Source organism: Juglans regia, chromosome 4, assembly GCF_001411555.2.
Source record: "Juglans regia cultivar Chandler chromosome 4, Walnut 2.0, whole genome shotgun sequence".
Lineage (NCBI taxonomy): Eukaryota > Viridiplantae > Streptophyta > Magnoliopsida > Fagales > Juglandaceae > Juglans > Juglans regia.
In genome coordinates, this window is record NC_049904.1 from 8,665,654 (window position 1) to 8,690,769 (window position 25,116).

At 34.3% G+C, this 25,116-nt stretch overlaps 1 protein-coding gene and 1 non-coding gene across 2 annotated transcripts; both read left to right on the forward strand.

Annotated features, from left to right (window-relative positions):
- Positions 1 to 7,573: 7,573 nt before the first annotated feature.
- LOC118348361 lies at positions 7,574 to 7,681 on the forward strand. Its single transcript, XR_004801455.1, has one exon. It is a non-coding gene; the product is annotated as a small nucleolar RNA R71 (small nucleolar RNA).
- A 4,925-nt stretch (positions 7,682 to 12,606) lies between these two features.
- On the forward strand, positions 12,607 to 16,262 carry LOC108986700 (alpha carbonic anhydrase 7-like). The gene is made up of 7 exons (XM_018959409.2): positions 12,607 to 12,785; positions 13,046 to 13,263; positions 14,102 to 14,211; positions 14,317 to 14,425; positions 14,710 to 14,877; positions 14,987 to 15,040; positions 15,866 to 16,262. Exons 1-7 carry the CDS (start codon positions 12,692 to 12,694, stop codon positions 15,929 to 15,931), a joined length of 819 nt encoding a protein of 272 aa, XP_018814954.1. The 5' UTR covers positions 12,607 to 12,691; the 3' UTR covers positions 15,932 to 16,262.
- The last annotated feature ends 8,854 nt before the right edge of the window (positions 16,263 to 25,116 follow it).

Consider the following 25,116-nt stretch of genomic DNA (forward strand, 5'->3'; position numbering starts at 1 on the left):
TGATTTAAATGTATTTTTGCACTAACTCATTACACTGTATTGAATTATTGATTGGTTTTGCCGGACTGAGTCCGAGGAGTACGAGGGTCGGATGGATTGGAGAATGAAGTTGTTTGTGTGATTGGATTGTGTTGACATTGTTGGTTGTTGGTTATTGTTGTCATGTTGTGTTCATTTCATTTGCACGCATGTTCATGTTTGTAACTGAAAACTGGGTTTTCGCATGATTGCATGCATGTTCATGTGTTTATTTGAAAACTGAATTTTCATGTGAGAAATGATTTTGAGTATGTTTGAAATGTTTGGATTGACTGGTTTGAGAAAAAGGGAAAAAGACTATAGGGATGGTGGTAAGCAGGGATGGTGGTAGAGTCTCGCATGCGATTCCCGCCTATGGTGCACGCGGTAGGGATGGTGGTAAGCAGGGATGATGGTTGTGTCCTGCCTGTAATTCCTGCCTATGGTGCATGCGTTAGGGATGGTGGTAAGCAGGGATGGTGGTAGAGTCCCGCCTGTGATTCCAACCTACAGTGCTCTGATATGTATTCATTGTGTGGAAAGGAACTATAGGGTTGGTGGTAAGCAGGGATGGTGGTAGAGTCCTGCCTGTGATTCCCTCCTACGGTCCACGCGGTAGGGATGGTGGTATAGTCCCGCCTGTGATTCCAACCTACAATGCCCGAAAAATAGTTGGGATTTTGTGTAGTGTCCGATAAATGGTTGGGATTTTGTGTAAACCATTTCCTGGGAAAATTTCTGATTTTACATTTTGGCTAAAAATTTTAGCGTGTGTTGGAAAATACTCATTTTCGGGGAAAATGAAGTTTTGGGATCTGTTAGTTGGTTGCTTTAATGAGTTTATATCTCGAGGGTTGTTTGGATTTCTACTTACCTACGGTACCATTTTATGATATCGCAGATTTTGATGCAGATGAGGATGACGAACCTTAGGCTTGGGTTCCGTTGGAGGAGCGAATTGGGGTTGTTCTCATGTATCGAGTTTTGCTTTATTATCTGTTTATGTATTTTCCCTTTATGATATATTTTGGGATAACTGTATAACTTTTAAAAATAATTTATTTTGGATATTTGTATTAAAAAATTCTGATACTTAGTTGACTTACTTATATTATCCGCTGCGACTTTTCTTGTGCACTTTTTCATGTTGCACACACTTGAGCACATTTCGTTGGGATGCGTGACTCGTGTTGTCATCATCTCGACGTCACGATTTTCGCGTTCCTATACGTGGGAGTCGGGGCGTCACAGGTGGTATCATAGTTATTCAACTCTGAGTAAAACCACATGTCTTGTAGGTGTAGTACCATAAATTTTTTTTTTAAATTGTGATTTGAAATTATTTTGTTGGAAGTATTTTATTTTAATTGTTTTATTTATTTTATTGTACGTCACCTTGTTTGTTTATTTATTTTATTTTATGTTATTTTATTTGATTTAGTTATTTTATTTTATGGTAGGTTATTTTGTTTGTTTTAAATATTTTATTGTGTACTACTTCATTTGTTTTATTCATTTTGTCTTATGATATTTTGTTTAGTTGGTTTTATTCTAGTTTATTTATGTTATTTTGTTGTATGTTAATTTATTTTATTATAATTATATTTTAGTTCGTTTTAAGTTGAATATGGGGTTAAGGGTTACGCTATACAAGAAGATGGTACGACCAAGAAGGCCAACTAATGAGCCCGATGATGAATTACTGTGGGGCGATGGAAATTACACCATGGCAAGGGTGTTAAATAGGATGACGGAGTTTCTCCAACAGAATTTTCGGCCACACCAAGGTGATCAGTATAGAGCGGTGCAAGCCAGGTGCACCTATGAGCGCTTCCTAGCGCATAGGACCCCTACCTTTACTGATGAAGAGGACCCATTAAGAGCCACGAGGTGGATTGAAGATCTTGAAAGGAAATTTGAAGGTTGTGGTTGCACGGAGGCTCAGAAGGTGTTGTATGGAAGTTATCTGCTGCAAGGTGAAGCAGCTAATTGGTGGCAGACAAAGCGGCAACTCCTAAAGATGGAGTTGGGATCTTTTGCGACTGTGTCTTGGCAGCGCTTCAAGAAAGAGTTCGATGACCGTTTCTTCCCTTTTTTGTGAGACGGCAAATGGCACGAGAATTCAATAACTTGGTCCAAGGGGATTTGACGGTTGAACAATATGCAAAAAAAATTATAGAGCTCGGGCGATTTGCGACTCATTTGATAGCCACTGAAGAGTTGCGGGCTGAACATTTCCAGGAAGGGTTGAGCCCTCAGATCCGCAGGCAGGTCACGTGCCTGGAAATCCAGAACTTTCAGAGGTTGGTCAAGGTGGCCTCTATTGCTAAGAGAGAGCGAGGTGTCGTGGTAGGCTCCCCTCTGGGTAAGAAGCGATTGAACGTTGATGGAGAATGGAGCAGCTCCGGGTAACCACAGAAGTTTGTGCAAAGGACCGGGGCCCAAGCGCAGGCAGCCTCCGGTATACGTATTGGGGGCCGAGCTCCAGTTTGTGGCAAATGTAATAGAGCTCACGAGAGCGAGTGCCGTCAGGGTAGGAGCCAGTGCTTTGAGTGCGGTTAGACGGGACACTTTGAGTGCCCTAGTCAAGCCCAAGGGAATCAGAGTGGTCATCAAGGTGGTAGAACTAATCAGAGCCAAGTAGTTCAGGCTCGGGTGTATGCGGTGACTCCTGGTAGTGCTGGCGATGAGGTTCTAGAGACTCAGGATGCTGGAGTTATGGCAGGTATGGGTCTAATCTTACATTTCGTAATGGATGCCATGTGTGGTTTATTCTTGGGTTTTGTAAAAGTTATGCAAGTTGTACCCATGCCCGTTGGGTGTTTGAGGTCATGTGTTTTTCTTAAGTGTGTTCTGGTTGTATTTGGCATCCTGCCTTAGCGTGATGTTTGGCTCTACAAATTTTGAGGACGAAATTTTATTTTAAGAGGGGATGTAACACCCCGTATTTTAGTGTATTTTTATTAAATCATTTATTTTTATTAATTCAAAAATTTATTCTCTTATTTTAAAATTGTTGGATTTTTAGTTGGTTTATTTTTATGATTTTTAATTTTGCAAAAATTATTTTTGAAGTGCTTTCTTAAAATTAATTATTGTCATGCATATAAATTTCTTCTCAAATTAAATTAACTTATTGTTGGATTTAATTATTTATTTTCACTTTAATCACTACGTTTGAATTAATAATAATAAATCATTCAATAAAAATACACTAAAATACGGGGTGTTATAGCAAGGCTTTCCAAAAATAAACCTATAAGGAGACATACCTAATGGAGTTTTGAAAGCTGTACGGTTGGCACAAAGCTCATCAACTAGTCTCGAAGACCAATCTTTATGATCCGGGTTGACTATTTTTTCTAAAATTTGCTTAATTTCCCTGTTTGCAAGTTCTACTTGTCCACTTGTTTGGGGGTGGTAGGCAATAGAGATCTTATGTACCACTCCATATTTTTTCATCAAAGCCTCAAAAGAACGGTTGCAAAAATGTGTACCCCGATCACTAATGATAGAACGTGGTGTACCAAATCGAAATAACACATTCTCTTTTAGAAATTTAATTACCGTCCAATTATCATTGCTCCTGCAAGTTGCTGCCTCTACTCATTTTGACACATAATCTACTACCACAATAATATATTGATATCCAAAAGAATGAGGAAATGGTCCCATAAAATCAATGCCCCAACAATCAAAAATTTCGATCACTAAAATTGGGTTTAAGGGCATCATACGACGACGGGACATAACTCCTAACTTTTGACAGTTTTCACATGAGCGACAATAGATGTTTATATCCTTAAACAAGGTGGGCCAATAAAATCCACACTGCATAATATTTGCAAAGGTTTTCTTCATTGAAAAGTGGCCCCCACAAGCTTGGGAGTGACAAAATTCCAAGATGCTAGCAATCTCTTTATTAGGGATGCAACACCTTTAAATTTGGTCAGGGCAGTATTTGAAAATGAAAGGGTCATCCCAATAGAAATTATGTACCTCACTCAAGAACTTCCTCTTGTCCTGAGAGCTCCAATCCACTGGTATCTCACCTGCAGCCAAATAATTCAGAATGTGAGCAAACCATGGTAGAGAAGTAATAGAAAGTAAATGCCCATCGAGACAATCATCCCTAATTGGCAGGTGGTCAGATGTGTCCTCAAATGTGAGCCTCGAGAGATCGTCAGCCACTACGTTCTCCACTCATTTCTTGTCTTTGACGATGACGTCAAATTCTTGCAAAAATAAAATAGACCGTATTAGTTGCTCCTTAGCATCCTTCTTTGTAAGAAGGTACTTAAGGGCGGCATGATCTATGAAAATAATAATAGGAGAACCAATCAAATAAGCACGAAACTTATCCAAAGCAAACACAACAGGTAGCAACTCTTTTTCAGTGGTGGAATAATTCATCTGAGCACTATTTAGAGTTCTACTAGCATAGTAAATGACAAAGGGATTCCCCTCCCTTCGCTATCCAAGAACAACACCTATAGCAAAGTCACTAGCATAACACATGATCTCAAAAGGTAAAGTCCAATCAGGTGGCTGCATTATGGGTGCTGAGGTAAGCTTGCCAATTAGTGTTTTAAAGGCCTCTTGACAAGTTTGTGTCTACTTAAATGGGACATCTTTAGCTAAGAGGTCACAAGTGGTCTAGATATGGTGGAAAAATTATGTATGAACCTCCTATAAAAATCCATATGACCAAGAAAGGATCTCACATCCTTTACTGTCCTAGGTGTAGGCAACTTAGAGATTAATTCAATATTAAATTAATTAACCTCTATCCCCTAGAAGAAATAATATGCCCTAAGACAATACTTGAAGGTACCATAAAGTGGCATTTCTCCCAATTCAAAACCAATTCCTTCTCCTCACAACGAGTCAACACTCTCTCTAAATTCAGTAAGCATGCACCAAAAGAAGGTCCAAAAACAGTCAAGTCATCCATAAAAACTTCCATGCAATTTTCAACCATGTCACTAAAAATGCTCATCATGTAATGTTGAAAAAAAGCAGGTGCATTACACAATCCAAATGGCATTCTACGAAAAGCATAAGTATCAAAAGGACAAGTGAAAGTGGTTTTATCCTGGTCTTCTAATGCAATTTCAATTTAATAATAACCAGAATAACCATCCAAGAAATAATAGAAAAGATGACCAGCCACACGCTCAAGAATTTGATCAGAGGGGAAAATGGTCTTTCCGGGTGGCAGCATTCAATTTTCTATAGTCAATGCACATCCGCCACCCAGTCACAAGTTTTGTAGGGACTAACTCTCCCAGTTCATTCTTCACCACAGTAACACCTAACTTTTTAGGAACAACCCGTGTAGGACTTACCTATTTACTATCAGCAATAGGATATATCATTCCTACATCTAATAGTTTCAACACTTCATTTTTCACCACCTCTTTCATAGTAGGATTAAGCCTACGCTGGGGGTCTCTACGAGGGCTAGTTCCTTCCTCCAAATTAATTTTATGAGAACAGACCAAGGGACTAATACCTTTAATATCAGCAATGCTCCAACCTAAGGCCGACTTATGCTCACTTTGGGTCTGAATTAATTTCTCACCTTAAGACTGAGACAACTCTGATATGATAATAAAAGGAAAAGTATCACCTAGACCAAGGAAAGCATGCATTATACCCTTAGGCAGAGGCTTCAATTCAACTTTGGGTGCTTCCACACTTGAAAGAATTTGTTTTTCACCTTTCTCAGGCAACTCCTCAAACTTCGGTTGCCATGCCCGAGTGCTATAATCCTGAGTTCTATAAAAAATAGCACAAATATCAACTACATCAGATGGATCACTGATAGAATCAAACTCAGAATTAATAAGAAAATACTCAAGGGAATCAAAATCATGAACTATAGAAACTCCCCTATCCATGAGTGAGTCAATCATGTATGTCTGGTGGCTCTCGTCGTCATCTTCTAGCTGTTTTGCAATATGGAAAAAATTCACCTCGAGAGTCATATTTCCAAAAGACAGCTTCATGAGCCCATTCCTACAATTAATAAGAGCATTAGCAGTGGTAAGGAAAATGCCTACCTAAAATCAAAGGAATTTTAGAAGTAGTATTAACAACAGAGCTAGTGTCAAGGATTAGGAAAGCAACAAGATAATGAAATTTGTCAATTTGAATTAAAACATCCTCTACCACACCCCGGGGTACTTTGACTGAACAGTCAGTCAATTGCAATACCACAATCGTTGGTTTGATTTCTCCCAACCCCAACTGCAAATAAATAGAATATGGCATTAGATTCACCCTAGCTCCTAAATCTAGCAAAACTTGCCCAAACTCATGATTTTCAATGCTGCATGCAATGGTTGGACAACCAGGATCCTTGTAGTTGGGAGGAATCCATTGCTCAATTAGAGCACTAACTTGCTCTATCAGGAACGATGTCTTCTTCATATGGTGCTTTCTCTTAACCGTACAAAAATCCTTGAGAACTTTTGCATAACTAGGAACTTGTTTAATCACATGCAACAGAGGAAGATTGATTTTTACCTGCGTTAGATTCTCTAGGATTTCATTGTTAGGATCCAAAGTTCACTTGCTTGATTTTAAAGCTTGAGGGAATGGTACCTTAACAGGACTTTTTCTCACCTCAGGTTCCTTGGTCAACTCGGCATCACTACTATCTTGATCTTTTTCCACATCCTCTGATTTGTTCGTTGTTGGGATGTGTAATGACTTACCACTTCCTCCTCACAATGGCATTTACATCTTGCAAATTCTCTTGTGCCATGTGTTGACCATGGGGTGCAGACTGAGCTTGAGAAGGGAACTTACCTCGTTCATTCATACTCAAGGAGCTCATCAATTTGGACACTTGGCTCTTTATCTCCTTATTTTCTTCAACAACATGCGTAGTCAAAGATTCAAACTTTTGGTTAGTCTTACCCTGTGCCTCAATAAAAGCATGCAAAGTGTCTTCTAAAGGACTCCTAGAAGATGAAGGTGCATGGTATGGTGCATGATATGATCTAGGGTGTTGTGCAGGCGGCTGGTTTTCAAACTTCCAGCTAAAATTAGGGTGATAGCACCACCCCGGATTATAGGTATCAGAGTAAGGTGTAAAAGGCTTCTTGTACATACCTAAGGCATTACATTGTTCCTCATACATCCCTTTCATCTTAGCAAGTGTGGGACACTCTTGGGCAATGTAATCTACCACACCACACACAAAACATAGTCCAAAAGACTCTGCTCATGTGTTAACTTTAAGTCCTTAGTCTTTAACACATCTAGCTCCTTAGTGAGCATCTCAACCCTAGCCTTTAGGCTATCCTCTTCCCTGAGATGGTAAATTCCCCCACCATTTGGGTTTCCTGCAGGTCGTGACCTATTTGTGCCCTCAGTAGCACTAGGTCCAGTCCAGGTGTGAGCTTTTTCAGCAAGCTTATTGAGATATTCTATGGCCTCATCATGATTTTTCTATAAGAACTCACAATTACACATCATCTCCACAAATTGGCTCTCTCTAGGTGTAAGTCCCTCATAAAAATAGCTCACTAAGCGACAATTCTCATACTCATGGTGAGGACACATACTCAACAACTCCTTAAATCTCCCCCAAGACTAATACAAAGTCTCATTATCCTTTTGTGCAAAAGTGGAGATTTGCCTTTTTAAAACATTGGTCTTATGTTGAGGAAAGTATTTATTAAAGAAGACCTGAGTCATCTCATTCCATGACCCAATAGATCGTAGTCTCAGTGAGTATAGCCAACTCTTAGCTCTATCCTTCAAAGAGAAAGGAAAGAACTTAAGTCTCACAATATCATCAGTTACATTTTAACTTTGAAAAGTCACAACTACTTCCTCAAACTCCCTAATATGCACATAAGGATTTTCATTTTCCAAGTCATGAAAAGTAGGGAGCAACTGTATCATCCCTGTTTTAAAATCCAATTGGCAAGTATTAGTTGGAAACGTGATGCATGATGTGTGGTTGTGCGTGTAGGGTGGAGGTAATCATGAAGAGTTCTAATGGGTTGATTTTCGTGTTCACTCATTTCCTCGGGACTAGATGGATTGTCAAATAAAAGATTTAAAAAACTTGATTCTGACTCTTCCACAGGCCTACAAGCAAATATACCCAAGGTGTCTCTATATTTTGTGCATGCAAGTTAACAAAATACTAAAAACTAAAACTACTATGAAAAGAAAAAAAAAATAATGCAGCAAGCTAAAAGAGGGAACGAAGTTACCGCCTTTACAAACTGCTGAAATAAAAACCTACCTAGCAATTCTTCTACTGTCTCCCTAGCAACAGTGCCAAAATTTGATTACGCCCAAAGAATAATGCGGTGGTTGTAGCACAACTTTGGGGTGTCGATTCCACAGAGAGACAAATTAAAATAATTGTAGAAGGAACAAAGAAACTAAAGAAATATATTAAATGATTAATGGAGAACAAATATTAATTTTAAAAGCAAATTCAAGTGAAACAAAGTGACTAACGGAAAAAGTACTCAAGTTTGACAAATAGTAAAGCGTCGGGAATCCCTTGCACAAGTCTGGTATTTTAATTATTTTTAATTCATTGAATAACTCATTTGAGAACGTAATTCCCAAAATTCTCAATTGAAAGGTATAGCTTTATAAACCAAGACTAAACCAAATGTAACCCTTTGAAAAATCACTCACCACTTTTAAAATACGTAAATTATTATCACTATTGAGAAAATTCAACGATAACAATATACTCATGAAGCGATATTACAGCAAAGAATTAAATCAATATAGAAAAAAAATTGATCCAAACATAATTAAAGAGCCAATTCATTCAATAGAAAAAGCATGACTGAATCTATAAATAAAATAAATTATGTGACTATTCGGAGAAGAAAACATCAACAATGAATTGAGAATGATAAAACAAAAGAGTTTTAGTGATTGAAAATCAAATACATAAATTAAAAATACCATATAATGTGCAAGTTCATCCCTACCCCTACTTGAGAATTTAGTTACCCATAAATATAATAGACAACAAAAATTTCCAAAGAAAAATAGAGCAAATTGCAGCCATGGCGATTGGTTTTTTTTTTCAGATCCCCCTTCTAGCGTCCAAGCCACCCCCCAAAAAAATAAATAAATAAATAAAAAAGGAAGGCCAAGTCAAACCCAAGGTTTCTCCAAAGAAAAATAGAGCAATTGGCAGCCATGGCGATTGGTTCTTACGTCTACCCCAAAAAAGGAAGTAAAAACTCATTCAAACTCTTCCTGATCCCTTGCGTTACGCAGCCGCTTAAGTTGAGGAGCTTGATTTTCGACGTAGTAGTTAGAAACTTACGTGTGGTTGGTTACACTTCATCCCAGAATTAGTTCAAGTTTTGGAAACATGATGACATCACCCTCCGGCCGCTAGCATTCCATCCATTTACGCCAACTTCAAATATTCAAAGTTCCATGCAATCGGCTCCACAACAAATTGCTTCTCACATCCAACCTTCATCTTCCATCAATCGTCTCAAACTCAAAATATAAAGTGCCGTCTAAATTTGCTAGCCTCCCAAGAGGAAATAAAGTTGCTCCGTGTCTTTTGGTCCCCCGTCCAAGTCAAAATGCCCTTCAACTTATGAAATTTGAAATTAAATATAAAAAAATTTGTGCTTAAAATATCTCAAAATAAATAAAAGAATAAATTCATTCCTATAAATTAATTCCTATAATTTCTACTCATATTTTAACATTTTAGTCTAATAATATGGTATTTAGAGTGCACTTTAATTCGTGCACTCATCATGAAACGACGTCGTTTTACACCCAAAGTTTAGAAAAAAAATATATAAAACGGTGCTATATATTTGGTTTAATCCAAACGGCGCCATTTCTATCTAGAGTTTAATAACCCCACCCCCTCCCATCTTCTTCTTCCTAATTCTTCTTTAGATTTCAGATTTGGGAGCACAATCAGATGTCACAACTAATGAAGATTGAAGACTAAAGATCAAGAATTGTTGCAATTTATTTATTTTATGTTTTTCAATTGCATTGTTGCTTAGGATAATTTGTTTTTATACGTAATGTGTATTAAACATCTAGTGGAGTTTTTATTTTTAAAGTTATATAGTAATTAGTATAGTAGTATATACTTAGTACTTACGCTATCATGGCATTACTATTTTACTATTGCTAATTATTTTTTTTTAACCGAAGGCTAACATTACTAATGATATTAAAATTAAAATGAAACTTGAATATTTAAAATAGGCTTTAAAAACTCAGCAAATTAGGATTTGAAATCAACTCAAAAAAGGTCCAAATCGACCAAACCGGCCAAAAACAGTCCTATCAGTTTCCCGCCTCTACATCCGTAAGTTTTGGCCGATCTTCTCTATGTAAAATCACTAGTTGATCGGTTTCAGTTTTGGGCCAAAACCGAACTGACTGGCTCAATTTTCAACCCTAATGATAGTATGGAGTGCAACCACTTGTCCATCACCAAACCTATTTACTAGGTGGTGGGCGCCTATTTATTTTACTGTTAATTCAATTTTATATATGCACTCTCTCAATAATATCGAAATTCAAAAAAATCTTTGAAGTTGAATATTTAGAGATGCAAATAAAGTTTTAACCAAAATTTTAATAAAAATAATAAATAAATATGTTTAACTCAACCTTTTTCAAAATGGTTGGGTGTATGTTTTAGAATTACAAGTTCAATTCATGAGATATGTTTTGAAAGTTTACATGTCAACCTTTACACTTCTAATTACCTAATAGTAGTTAATTTATTATGATTAAATGCTTGCTCCGAGTTTTCTATACTTTATTATCATCATTACATGTCAACTATTCTCTCTCCGATTGGGGTGTTGCAACCTAATTTCCAAAATATTGTGGATTTTTTTATATCAAGTAATGCTAGAATATCATATAGACTTAAAGCGTGCAAGTTTCGCATATAGTCCGTTTTAAAAGCAGAGCCCACCATGAAAGAATAATTTTTTCATATGTTTCTAGATATACTTCATTTTTTTAAAAGAATCACACGAAACTTACTCACCTTAAAACTATATAAATTATTTTTCGTTTTTAATTCCTAAGACTTAATGCACAAGAGAAGTAATAGAAAAATGGAAAGAAAGTCAAAGTAAAAGACAATAATTTCCCGTGTGATCTTCGAAGATTACCTATCTTCACCGTAACATGCAAGAATGTTTCAGCTAGTAGAAAAATATTACAATGATCTTCAGCCTCCCTATGGACATGGGCTCTATTTATAGGTAAGAAAACTAAAAAGAACACTATATATATATAGGTTGCACAATAATTTTAATCGGTTTGTTTTCTTGACAATTCTAAAAGAGTTTTAATGTCACAAAAACAGGCCGAATATTAGTAATTACTCATATTCTTAATATCACTCTCATTAGATTAGCTAAAAGCTAAATCCAATGAGTATTTAGTTATTAAATAGTAAAATATACTCACATTAGATTAGTCAAATTATAAATATTTGGAATTTAACTACAGTGACTTTCAAAAGTTTTTTCAAATTTGAAGGTTACTGTACATACATCAAATATATATTTTATTAATTATTTCTCTCTCCCTTTCTTTCTATCACATATTTTATCACAATTAATATATTAATTTGACTTAGTGATATATTAATTTAATAAGAACATGGTTATTAATTAACATATAATAAGTAGAATAATAAAATATGATAAAATTAAAAAAAATAATAATTAAAAAAATTAAATATTTTTTAAATTAGTAGTTATTCATTACCATATAATGAATAAATGTATAATCTAATGTGGAGATTTAATGTGAATAATAAAAACCAAATTCATCTTATATTATTTTATTATTATATAATGAAAAAATAGCTATTCCAATGTAGAGATTTATGTGAGTGGAATAGTCAAAAGTTAAATTTCTCTTACAATTCATCAAAAATGTCCTTTAACTTTGATTAATCCAATGAGAGTGCTCTAAGTGATAAATTGGGATGTACTGAATCCCAAAAGGGTTAGGGTTTTAGGAGATAGAGTGAATTCTAATTTTAATATCAAACCATGCACACAGGGACGAATATTATAATGGGGGGGAAACATTTTTTGTAAAGTATTTCCCAGATGCATGAGACTGTGCTGAAGGTTTTGTTCGCCTACAAAAAACCTGGCCTCTCCTACATTAAAATCCTCGTTTCATCCCTGCCACACACGCGCACGCACACACACACACTATATATATATATATATATATATATATATATATATGTATGTATATATATGTATATAGAGTAGGCAATACTCTTAGCTACGCAAAGAAAATACGTACATTCCTGAGAGAAAAAGTAAAACTCCCAAATCTAGCTAGCTAGTTCATTGGGCTGTATAATCGTACTTTTCAAGGAAGATTAATTATTTAAAGTTTCCCATCCTATAAGAAACGAAACTAGGATTTGAATGATTCGTGGAAAAAAGAGACAATGTGATTAATTTCATGCGCCGAACAAGTAATCTGATGCGTGCATGGACAAAAACTACGACGTCAGCATTAACGCCTATATAAACGCATCAGATATCCTTTACTTTTGGCATTATCTCAAGTAATTAAGAGTTGCTTTCGATCACTAATCTGCCTTTTAATTAGGTTCTCTTGAGACACTTGTTTTGGAAACATGAATAAGTACAACATAAGTACCATCTTCAGTTGTTGGCTTCTGTTGTTTCTTTCTCAGCACGCAATATGCACTACAGCTCAAGTATCAGATGGTAATGCATGCCAAAGATATATATACATTACTTTTTTTATTTATATAAGAATTATATACTACTATTAATATTATAGTTATTATACCTATCATTTCAAATCATGGGGGTTGTAAGTATTTTCTTTCTTTTTACTGTCATTATTGAGATCGATGTTGATATCATGATCGTCTTCGTCGATATTTAATATTATTAGTGTTATTACTGCGATTATTGCGATGGTTCTGATATATATTGTGGTTGGAAATCGTGGGGGTGGGCAGAGGTTGAAGGTGAGTTTGAGTATGACCCAGGGAGCGAGAGGGGTCCGGAATGCTGGGGATTCCTTAGGGAAGAATGGGCAAAGTGTAGGACTGGACGCAGGCAATCTCCCATAAACATTGTGAATTCGATAGTCAGAACAGTCCCCAACAGAGGGCAGCTAAAGTTCAATTATAAGCCTGCTAATGCAATCGTACGTAATTCAGGTCATGACATCGAGGTAAGAGTAATGTACTCTGGATTTATAATGATATTGAGCATTGTTTCGAACACTGGGGAAAGAACTCGTGATTTTTATTTCAAAATTTCAATGATCTTCTGTTTGTTGCGTTTTGTTTTTCTTTTAAAATTGTAAGACACCAGCCTCTGTATTTGCCACTTAAAAAGTCTCTTCATTTCAAGTTCAATATATGGATAATATGATCTATTGAATATTAGTGTGTGTATGTGTGTGTGTGTGTGTATATATATAAATATATATATATATATATATATATATGCTGATGAGTTGATCCTATCCGTTAGTGAAGTTATCAAAATATCTAATGTTTTATATTGAATTAGTACTACTAGGATTTTATCCCGTTTGCCACACTGAATTTGGTCTTAGTACTGAGATCTTAATTAATTGAGTGCATGGTCAATCTTGTAAGGAATTATTGCGGAATGAGATGAGATGAAAATTTTGTAAATAGTAGTAAGATGATTTGTGAATAGTAGAGAGATGATTTGAGTTAATTATTTATTACGCTTTGAAAAGGGTGAGAGAAAAAGTTGAGTAAAAAATATTATTAAAGTTAAAATATTATTAGAATATAATTTTTATTTTGAGATTTCAAAAAGTTGAAATATTTTTTATTTTTTATTTAAAGGTTTGAAAAAGTTGTAATGATTAGTTCGAAAAAAAGTAGTAATTATGATCAAAATATATTCTTAATGCATGTTGTACTTTGTTAACAAATTCTGGAATATTAAATATTATATATAATTAATAGTAGTTTCGGGAGAGATGAAGTATTCATCCGGTATAATAATAAAATGTCATGATCATCATCTAGATTCAATGGATTAATGGTAATGCCGGATCAGCTCAATTCAATGGCGTTAACTACTCCCTCGTACAATGCCACTGGCACTCACCCGCCGAGCATCTCATCGATGGCAGGAGGTCTCTCTCTGATCTCTAGTTTATACACACATGTTATATATAAGTTAATTCATGTCTTGTGTCAAAAAATATTATTTAATTAATTAAATCGGCATTAATTTGCAGGTATGACTTGGAGCTACACATGGTTCACACAAACTCAAGCGGTATAGTCGCTCTTGTTGTTGCTAAGCTATACCGAATTGGCCGTACTCCCGATCCATTCCTCTCACAGGTTGGAGCAAAAAAACAAGAAGAAAAGAGTACTACATGATGTTGTGAAACTTGAGTTCAAACTACTCCAGTACTTTTAAGTATTTGGCATTTAAATGACAAATGTTTATATATATATATATATAATATTGAATCGAAGCATTTCGGAGAAAAAAAAAAGAACAGAATTCAAAGATCATCATATATATGCTAATTACAAGAACTACTTGATCTGAATGATGTTATATTGATCTAAAACTATAGTACTCTGATTAATTGCTTTATTTATTAATTAATTAATTTCAGTTCACGGAGGAAATAATATCTCTGATTAACCAAGTGGGAAATAGGACAGCGGGCGTGGTCGATCCAAGAAGCGCAAGAACGGATTCTGCCAACGTGTATTACAATTACCTTGGCTCTCTCACAACTCCTCCCTGTAATGAAACTGTCATTTGGATAGTCAATCAAACGGTACGTATATTATAATTTCTGCCTCTGATTTCTCCAAATTAATTAAAGCATGGATTCTTCAAAGTAATTCCAATGTCGTATCTGTTAATTATTTGTTATCGATCCTCAGATAAGTACTGTTGCAGCAGAACAAGTAGAGCTGCTTCGTGAAGCTGTTTTCGATGTACGTTCCCATGATTGCACTATTTATAAGCTCAATCAATTTGTGTTAAATATTGTTTCTACCAGCTGCCTCCCTTTTTTATTCTTGATCTTATTAATTTAATTAAGAGTGAGATTCTCTCTTATTACTTGATTAAATTTATGGATAATTATAATTTAATTAAAGAAATAGGTACAACTTTAAGGAGCGGTTTGGATAGTGAGTTAAGATGAGATAAATTGAGATTAAAGTTAAAAGTTAAATAAAATATTGTTAAATTATTATATATTTGTTTAATATTATTATTATTTTAAGATTTGAAAAAAGTTGAATTGTTTATTAAATTTTGTTTGAAAATTTTTAGAAATTATAATGATGAAATGAAACACTTCTTATATCCAAACGGAACCTTTATTTATGTGAGGTTTACACTATCCGAAAATTTTATAGAGGGTAGGCCGTTTGGGGGCTGAGATGAAAATTTTGTGTTTTGTTTGAGAGTTTAAAGTATTGTGTTTTAATATTATTATTGTTTTGAGATTTGAAAAAGGTGAATTGAGATTTAAAAAAATTGAATTGTTTATTATATTTTGTATAGAGATTTAAAAAATGTGTAATGATGAGATGAGATGAGGATGAGAATTTTGTGTCTCATCCCACCTCCAAAACCTGCCCTAAATGTTGTATAGTGCATATATACGATGTGTCTATTTCTCTTTAGAATTGGATCAATCATCTGATTTGGTTAGAAAATTTGAGAGGATCACAATACTATATATTTCCATCAAGATATTTCTTACTATATACGTAAGTAAATTAATTAATGCTTTGCTTAATTAATTGCAGTATGCGGAGATGAACGCAAGACCAGTGCAACCTCTCAATGGCCGGGAGATCCTCCTCTACCACTAAGAATTAATATTGAAGTTGCGGATCATCAACTGTCATAAATTATTAGGCAGTTGGGGAATAAAGCAGAAGGCCAGGAATAAACAAGAAATCTACTAGCTAGCTAGAACAATAAAAACTTGTATTATCTTTTTATAATGTCTAAAAACTTCTGTTTGTATGGGTATTGCTTGCATTCGCTTTCGCCTGCATATACATGCATGCTTCTTTGCATGCGGTAGTACGTAGTACTGGTTTATCCAAAATCTGTGTCGTATCAATTACCAAAACGGTGTGCATATTTGGATTAAATATCCGAACAATTAAACTAAATGAACTTTTAATAATTTGTATTGATAAACCCTAAACCCTAATCCAAAGAAGCATATATATTTTTATTAATAATTTGTAGGTTACCCTTAATAATATTTGGGAGTCTACTCTATTGATTGTTACAAGAAAAACTTTAGTCAGCAACCATATGTCTTATTTTTTTATATTTTTATTTTTTTCTCTCAATAAGTACTGTGTGGCAATGTTTTGAATACTGTTTCGGTCGAGACATTAGAATGAAATATTTCGATGCCAGTACCGTTTCAGATACCTTTTTAGAATAGTTTATATATAAATAAATTATATATATAAATATATATATATAAACTATATTCCAAAATAACAACACCATAAGAAAAAACTTAATAATACTTTCCAATACAAGTTATCAATAATTTTAATAGAATCAATTCAATCAAATAGCAAGTTACAACTATCAATCTAGTGTATTTTCAATAACCTATATAGTATTTTAATTTTTAAATTTAATGACCCATATAGATTTTGAAATGTGAATCTAATTTGAAAAAATAAAAAAGTAAAAAATCCCTTTCACGAGCCTAATAGAAATGGTGCGTAGAGAGAGAGAGAGTGAGAGTGAGAGAGAGAGAGGATCTGAGTAGTTGAGGTTTTGAAAAAATTAAAAACCGAAAAAGCCTTTCCTTTTCAGTACATCTTAATGGAAAGCCTTTGTTAACAAGTTTATTTACAAAATTGCCATCCACTAATATCACGATTCACGTTATTGGATTTTACATACCAGTCGAAATTCAAATACAGGCCGAAATATCGAAAACCGGCTTGTACTCTTTAAAATAGCCAGTATTTGACCCAATATGAAATATAAACTTCCTCCATGCTGATTATTATTTCGGAATTATATATTTTGACCGTACCGATCAATACCATAAGATTTTTAAAACTTTGTTGTGCGTTGTAGGACTAATTAATAGAAGTGTCTGGTTGAAATTACAGACAATTATGACGTGTTTGATTCTGCAGGGAATCTGGATATATAAGAGTCAATCCTTTCTTAGGTCATTCTTTAATGCGAAGTTTACATTTTACGGGTTTGGGTGCTCATCTTCTGATTAAAAAAAAAAGAAGACATTAATACCTTAAATACCGTAGAACGGCTGACTGTATTTTCCAATAAAGTAATTACCTAGCTAGCAATACTACCAGCTATAGTACCAACTAACCAAAGGAATGACAAATTAAGAAGCAAACTGCATCATATGTTCTTTAATTAGACTTAATATAAAGTATTTTGGAGTCTATTCCATTAAGTCATTCACACAATTAGGGGTTGTGTTTGATCCTCTACGGAATGTTAAGGGTACTTGACTCATATATATATATATAAATATATATATATTTGTTGGTGAAATTCACAATAATATAATAAAAATTATAATTAAAATAAAAATTAAGACGAAGTCAGTTTGGACTGAGGCATGAAAATATCGCTCTCTTTAAGGAGATTCAAGCCATCTGTGGTGTACAAAGTCTCAAATTAACCGGTGCAGCAGAAATCTTCTTGACTTGACTCCTCCAGGATACAACAGCCCAACTGATCGTCGTATAGCCCGAACCAACTCTGCACAAGCGGTTGAGCCCAAAGCTCCTCTCAAAGAACACCTTTCTTTTAACTGAAAAGTCTCTCAAAAATATATACTCACTAAGTATATTTTTATTTATCACACTTTTTGTCAAATATTCAACACACATCCCTTACGTAAGACTATCCATATATATATATATATAAAGTGTATTCAAAACTTAAAGGATGTAAACGGAAATAACATTTACTAAATAAGCCAATATTAACAGCTACAAGCCCGTTAAGAAACATTGAAGAAACCGTTAAAGCAATAAATTTCATAAATCCTAATAATTATTTTTTAAAAAATATCAACATTCCCCCACTATTTTTTAAAAATAATATAAATAAAAATATGAGAGAGATACTTCCAGATGAAGAAGAATTATTATGCATCATGAAGGTGTGCTCTGCATTGAACCCTTACTTAGTGAAATAACAATCTTTACTCTAGAGTCAGTAGTGGTCTAAGACTTGAACTATGACTGCTTAGGGGAAATAAAGAATTATTACTCACACATAAAAATCCAGGTGTTGACATAAGTTTTATTAGCCAGCACATTACGGCCTTGTGCTCATCCCGGTTTCATGAGTGTATTTGAGAATAAACCTAAATCTCATAGAGAGCGGCCCCACTCTCACACTCACATAGGTGAAATCTATCAAGGGTGTTCCTGTAATTCTTACACCCTACTCATAAGAGCTACAGAATTTCATTAAGAGTTTCTTTCAAAAACTCATCCTCCACAACATTACAGGATAAATGCACTCACATCATAGGAATGAGAAATAAAAACAATAGTACATTTCTTACGATCATCATATAATTCGTTTTTCTCATTGAACCCAATTCTCAGGATCTCCGGTCCCCGGGTTGGGTATCCTCATACATGGCTCTTGAATTATGGGTTTTAATCTCATTTCCTTCGATGTATTTCAGATCATTTCTCTAGTCAAAATTTTGTATAGTGGATCCACATTAACAACACCATCAGTAAAGAAATCTCACAGTACTGTATTTTTCTATTAAATGATCTGGATTTATCATTATAATAATAGTTTTGTACTCTATCAATTATAGTAGTACTACCACAATAAATTAATTGATTTTTTCCTCAAAGGAATAAATCTCTCAACAAAATTGCTTCCTCCTTGAAGCCAAAGCAATTCAACTCCATAGTTGACTTAACAAAAATACGGCAGCGCCAATACATGCAATAAAGCACTTCAATTTTAAAACGGCTTGATATTAGAATCTGAACGTTAAAAACTTTTGGTTATGGCATTAAATCCAAGATTAATACCATATACGTTTTAAAGAAAGCTAACGGCAGCGAATAATAGTGGCAGCCGACGTAAATATAAAATCACCCGGAAAAAATTCCGCTCAACTTAAATGCACTGAACAAACGTGAACGTACATTTAATATAAAAAAAATTAAAAATATTCGGCTTTACTCCCATGAGCTCAGGAAAAAAAAAATATGAAGAAAACGTTGGGGCAAAATCTTTTGAAAACAAATATTATTTTCTAAAAACTTAACCCCCACTAATTTTGGATTTTAAAAATAAATTTTCTTTTCATAAAAGAATACATCTTACTCAAAAAACACTTTATTCCAAAATGAAGAAAAATAAACTGCTATTTTTTATTCCAAATCTGAGAAGTACATAAGCAAGTGTGCCAAAAAAAAAATGCACATAAAAGAAACATACTATGCTTTATTCTCAATATTCAATTTAAACATCCCATCACAAGCATAGCCCTTGCCCACAAAAACTCTATTTTTTGTAATAACATACTGATCAAATTACATAGTTTGTTTGAAGCCCGCTTTGTTGAGTAAAAAACTCGACATCAAATTCTTCCTCATAGACTGTGTATAGAGAACATCTTTTAGCATCAATATACGTCCAGAGGTGAATTTTAACTCAACCTCACCACTCCCAAGAACTTTGTTTTTACTTGAATCACCAAGCATTATAGTCTTTTCTTCTTCAAAGGGAGTAAATTTTTTGAACCAATCTTTATCATAGCAGACATGCCTATTGGCACCAGAATCTGCCCACCACCCTTCAACAAATTGAACCATGTTAATGTCTGTGATCATTGCTACAAATGACTCCTCAGTTACATTAACTTGAGGATTATTATCTCGCTTTCGAAACTTACAAATTCGAGCAAAGTGCCCAAATTTGCCACAGACAAAACATGCTTGATTTTGTGAAGGGGGTCATTGGTTCTTATCATTTTGGTTTTGAAAACCTATTTTGTGAGGTCTACTAAATTTTTTGAAATCTTTTCTTTGCGGCTTCAAAAAACTATTTCTTGAATTTTGACCTTTAGGCAAGCTACCATTTTCAGAAATTAAATTTACCTTTGTCATGGTATGCTCATTATCATTTTGAAATACCAAATCATCTTGGCCTCTTGCTTCCTCCTCTACACGAATACGTGTGATTAATGTCTCCAAAGAGGTCTCCTTTTGTTTAAGGCGCATCGACTTTTGAAACTCTCTCCACGAAGGTAGTAATTTGTCGATGATGCCACAAACAATTAGATTATCTCCAATCTTAATACCTTCGGATCGAACTTCAGCTACAACCATTTGAAAATCTTGTGCTTGCTCTGCAACGAATTTTCCATCTACCATTTGATATCGAAAAAAGCGACTTGCTGCATATTTCTTCGCTCCGGCTTCTTCCGGATAGTATTTACTCTGTAAAGCTTTCCAAATTTCCTTCGCAGATGTGTAAGTAGTATTGTAGTAATCATAAAATTGATCAGCAAGACAATTTAAAAGATAACATCGACATTTATACTCATCTTTGTTATATTTCTCAATCTTTTTTTCATGAACTTTCACTTGTGCTTCAGTCATGTTCTCGGTAGTAATCTTGCTAGGATTCTTTGCAGTGAGAACATTGGAGACGTTGAGAAGGCTTAGATAGAAGAGCACTTTGCACTTCCATCTCTTGAAAGAAGCTCCTTTGAACCGGAAGGGCTTGTTAAGATCTCCAATACTTTCCGTGGATTTTTCAATCGTAGACTCTATTGTTGATGAAATCTCCTTAAAATTGTTGGTAAAATTCACAATAATATAATAAAAATTACAATTAAAATAAAAATTAAGACGAAGCCAGTTTGGACTGAGGCACGGAAATATCGCTCTCTTTAAGGAGATTCAAGCCCTCTGCAGTGTACAAACTCTCAAATTAACCGGTGTAGCAGAAATCTTCTTGACTTGACTCCTCTAGGATACAACAGCGTAACTGATCGTCGTATAGCCCGAACCAACTCTGCACAAGCGGTTGAGCCCAAAGCTCCTCTCAAAGAACACCTTTCTTTTAATTGGAAAATCTCTCAAAAATATATACTCACTAAGTATATTTTTGTTTATCACACTTTTTGTCAAATATTCCACACACATCCCTTACGTAAGACTATCCATATATATATATATATATATAAAGTGTATTAGACAAAAAAGTGACCCAAAACTTAAAGGACGTAAAACGGAAATAACATTTACTAAATAAGCCAATATTAACAGCTACAAGCCCGTTAAGAAACATTGAAGAAACCGTTAAAGCAATAAAGCTTCTTGAAAACCAAAACGGTATGATCACTTAACTCTCTCCGTTCCGCTACTGGCAAATCAAGAGAGTAAAAGCAAGTTTAAAACCGTTAAAGCAATAAATCTCATAAATCCTAATAATTATTTTTTAAAAACTATCAACAATATCTTTGGAGCATGATGTGCTTTAATTTATTTATTATGAAAGCAGACTCAAACATGATATATACTGTAGTGCTAGCAGATTATCGCTCAAACATCGTCATGCGTATGATCATGAGGATAATGTTTTATGTTACATCATATGATCAGAGTTCGTTAGAGCTAGTTTGTTTTTTGTTTTTTTTTATATTAGCTTGGTTACTTCTAGTTTAGTGCAAATATCTAATTATATGGTTAGAAAAATTAATTAGAATGTATTTTCTACCTTGTATATATATATAGATATTCTTTTTTAATCTTGATTTCTAATACGATCATTAGATTTTCTAATTAATTTATAACTAATATCTCTAAAAGATTAGAATTCTACTTGATTATTATTTCTAATATAATTAGGATATAATTATAGGATAGAAAGAAAACCCATTATTCCAAAATATCAAAGGTGACCTACATTCAAAAACTGAATCCTTCGGTCTATGTTAATATAATTAACATATAGTCATGAAGTAAATCAAAACTTTAAGTACTTGATTCTATATAATGTCTTGCTATATAGCTTGCTTCCAACGTCAGAGAATACTGAATCATGGCTACAGAGGTCATCCGCTACCTTTCCTCACCTATTTCTTAATTAATTCCATATATATATATATATATATATATATGACTAATTATGATCAACATATGATTAAAATTGTATCATTTTTAATTCCTTGTGTAGCTAATCGATCACTATATAGCTCATTAATTAATGAGGTTTCTAACATGCTCAAATATTATTTTGGATTCAATCACTCAGCAAGGTTGCTATATATATATATGACGATATGCACACTACAACAAAAAGGCTCTTTAGGGATGAAAGTTTTCATCCCAAATTATAGCCATTTCATCTCAAAATATTTTTTGGGATGAAAAAAATTCGTCCCGAACCCGTTCCAACAACACTGTGCCAAAAGATATATTGGAACAAAAATCACCATTTTGTCCTAAAAAACATCACGAAATGACTCTGTATAGTCCAAAAACATAAATGCATGATCATACTCAAAATATCATTGCAAAAAGGATTCAAGTATGTTTATCATACAATGTTTCTAGGGATAGCCCATTTCCAACTTGAGGTTTGGTTTTCAAACTCAAATTGAATTCTCAAATCATTGATTCCCACATTTCAAAATAGAGAGGCTGACTTAAAGCTAGATAAAATCCTCTGGTCATTATAGAATGATCAAACTGTATTTATGAGTGCTAAACAAGATACAAAAAAAATTCAGAACTATTGTTGTACGAACACCATTTTTTGATCACATGTTTAGCCAATATATGAACAATATACCATATATTGTCACCAGCATCAATCCAGTATGAAATATGACATAAAACTACTTCATATGTGAACAATGAATATGCATGACAACTCCAATATATAATTTCCTGCAACCACATCCCATTCGAATTGAGGGTACATTATTACATATATACTACCAGTATTCCATGCAGCAAGGCCATCCTGAAGGCCACCTCCGTTTTGCTATACACATGAAAGACCAGAGTTGCTTCTTGCACAATCCTCATTTTTAAATATTGAAAGCAAACCGATCTTAAGTTCTAACTTTATAATTTTTTTCCTTTCTTGTTTCAATCGCCTATATATAACTCAAAAATGTATAAAGATGTAAAATTTACATACTATACACACCATGTTAAAAAAGGAACCACGTCAAGTTTTTTCACTACAAAAACTTACTCTTATCTTCCACAAACATCAGAACCACCTATTAATTCCAACTACTTATTCTTTCAATACACCAGTCAATACCAAAACAGGATCTATTTTAAACAAACATTCATCTATCCCAAGTTCCATATGCTAACATCATGCACTATGATTACGAGTACTAATAAACAAGAACAGATAAATTAAGCATATACCATCATTACTGGATTTGGAGCTCCTATCCATTTATATTTTTCACTTCTCTTTGTGAACTGGATTTCATGTTCAATTGTGATGGAACAGTTGTCATATACTAACAGAATTGTACACTGTTGGAACCATTCAGACTCTGCAGCTACCTACAGGCATGCAACAATATCCCTGGATAAAAAAACAAAACTTGATCATTGTCAACTGTTCCCACTCACGTAAAGAATATACAGAGCCATACAAACCATAATTATCATTGTATATGAGAAGATACTCACTGATATTGCTGGTGAAAACCATTACCTAATGCATTCCATCACCAAACATTTGTCTTAACCTACTTCCATGAAGAAACCAGGTTACGATGCCCAATACAAAAGCCCACTTATATAACCACCTCCCACCCTTTCTATCAAAACACCCCCAACCTGCCCACAATACACATCTTAACCATTGACATTAAACACACTGCCATTTCCATAGGGGGAACAAAAAACACAAAAACCCCCAACACTCAAAAAATCTTAACCATATTAGAGATGCCTAAGCATCTCCTGGAGTCTCTTGTTGAGACTCCCTATTTGACTCCAACTATGAGTTTATCGTGTTTAGTTGTTTTTCATGCTCAAAAAACTGTTTGTGCAAATAAGCCATATCACCCAAAAGTGACTCTAGTTGAGTCTTGTAAATGTCTGCAAAAGTCTTGTTTCATACATTCTCCTCTGCCAATCGTTTAAATGATTCGTTCTTTTGCATAAAAGGGGAGGGCTCAGGAATGACTAAGTGGCCCTGCCCTTGTGCATAGCCAGATTTATACCCTAAAACCTCTTTGAAAACAACAGCAGCAACATCAGCATCTCGAGCCTCTTCAGTTTCTTTCTCATTTAACCTCTCTACTATCAGATTCTGAAATTTCATAAAGAAAAATATCATTGCAGGCAGGTCAGCCATGCATAGTCGAACTAAATAATTAGAAATCATCATTGTATCAGCTAACTCACATAATTGTGTTCACTTGCTACATTGATGAATTTTTCCTTCTACCTAGACCAATGTGTTTCCTTGTAAAATGCAATCATATTCGGTGCCTCCTCCCCTTTCATGGATCAATTTATGTTAATTAAGGTTTAAAAGCATTGTATGGACAGAAAATACAGAACATTCACTTTAAACACTACATATCTTACCCTCTCTTCCATAATCCTAACAAATGATTTCCTTCCACCAGTATGTTTGACCTTATGTTTTTTCCTATTATTTGTGTTTCTACGAGACTGCTCCTGAAAGAATTCCAAATATTTATTGTCATGCACTTAAACACCGGTGCTCAATGACAAAACTAAATAGATATTGATGACACCTATAAGAGCAAAAATAAAACAATACTCAGTTTTCCCAACATGGATATAACACTATTCATACTTACCTTGAATGTCACGCTGGCCCACCTATCACATAGCCACTCCCAAACATGTGGCTCCACCGACTCTCTCCGACCAGCTAGTGCCTCCTCATGTGATGCATATTTAAGGAAGTGCTTGTGTAGTTCATAATGGTACGCATTGTACTTATCAGTGAGTGCGTTTACTACAGCCTCCCG

Coding starts and splice junctions, on each gene's coding strand:
- LOC108986700 (XM_018959409.2), top strand. CDS start 12,692: ATGAATAAGTACAACATAAGTACCATCTTCAGTTGTTGGCTTCTGTTG. Junction 14,426..14,709: donor CCGATCCATTCCTCTCACAG/GTTGGAGCAAAA, acceptor AATTAATTTCAG/TTCACGGAGGAAATAATATC. Junction 15,041..15,865: donor TTCGTGAAGCTGTTTTCGAT/GTACGTTCCCAT, acceptor AATTAATTGCAG/TATGCGGAGATGAACGCAAG.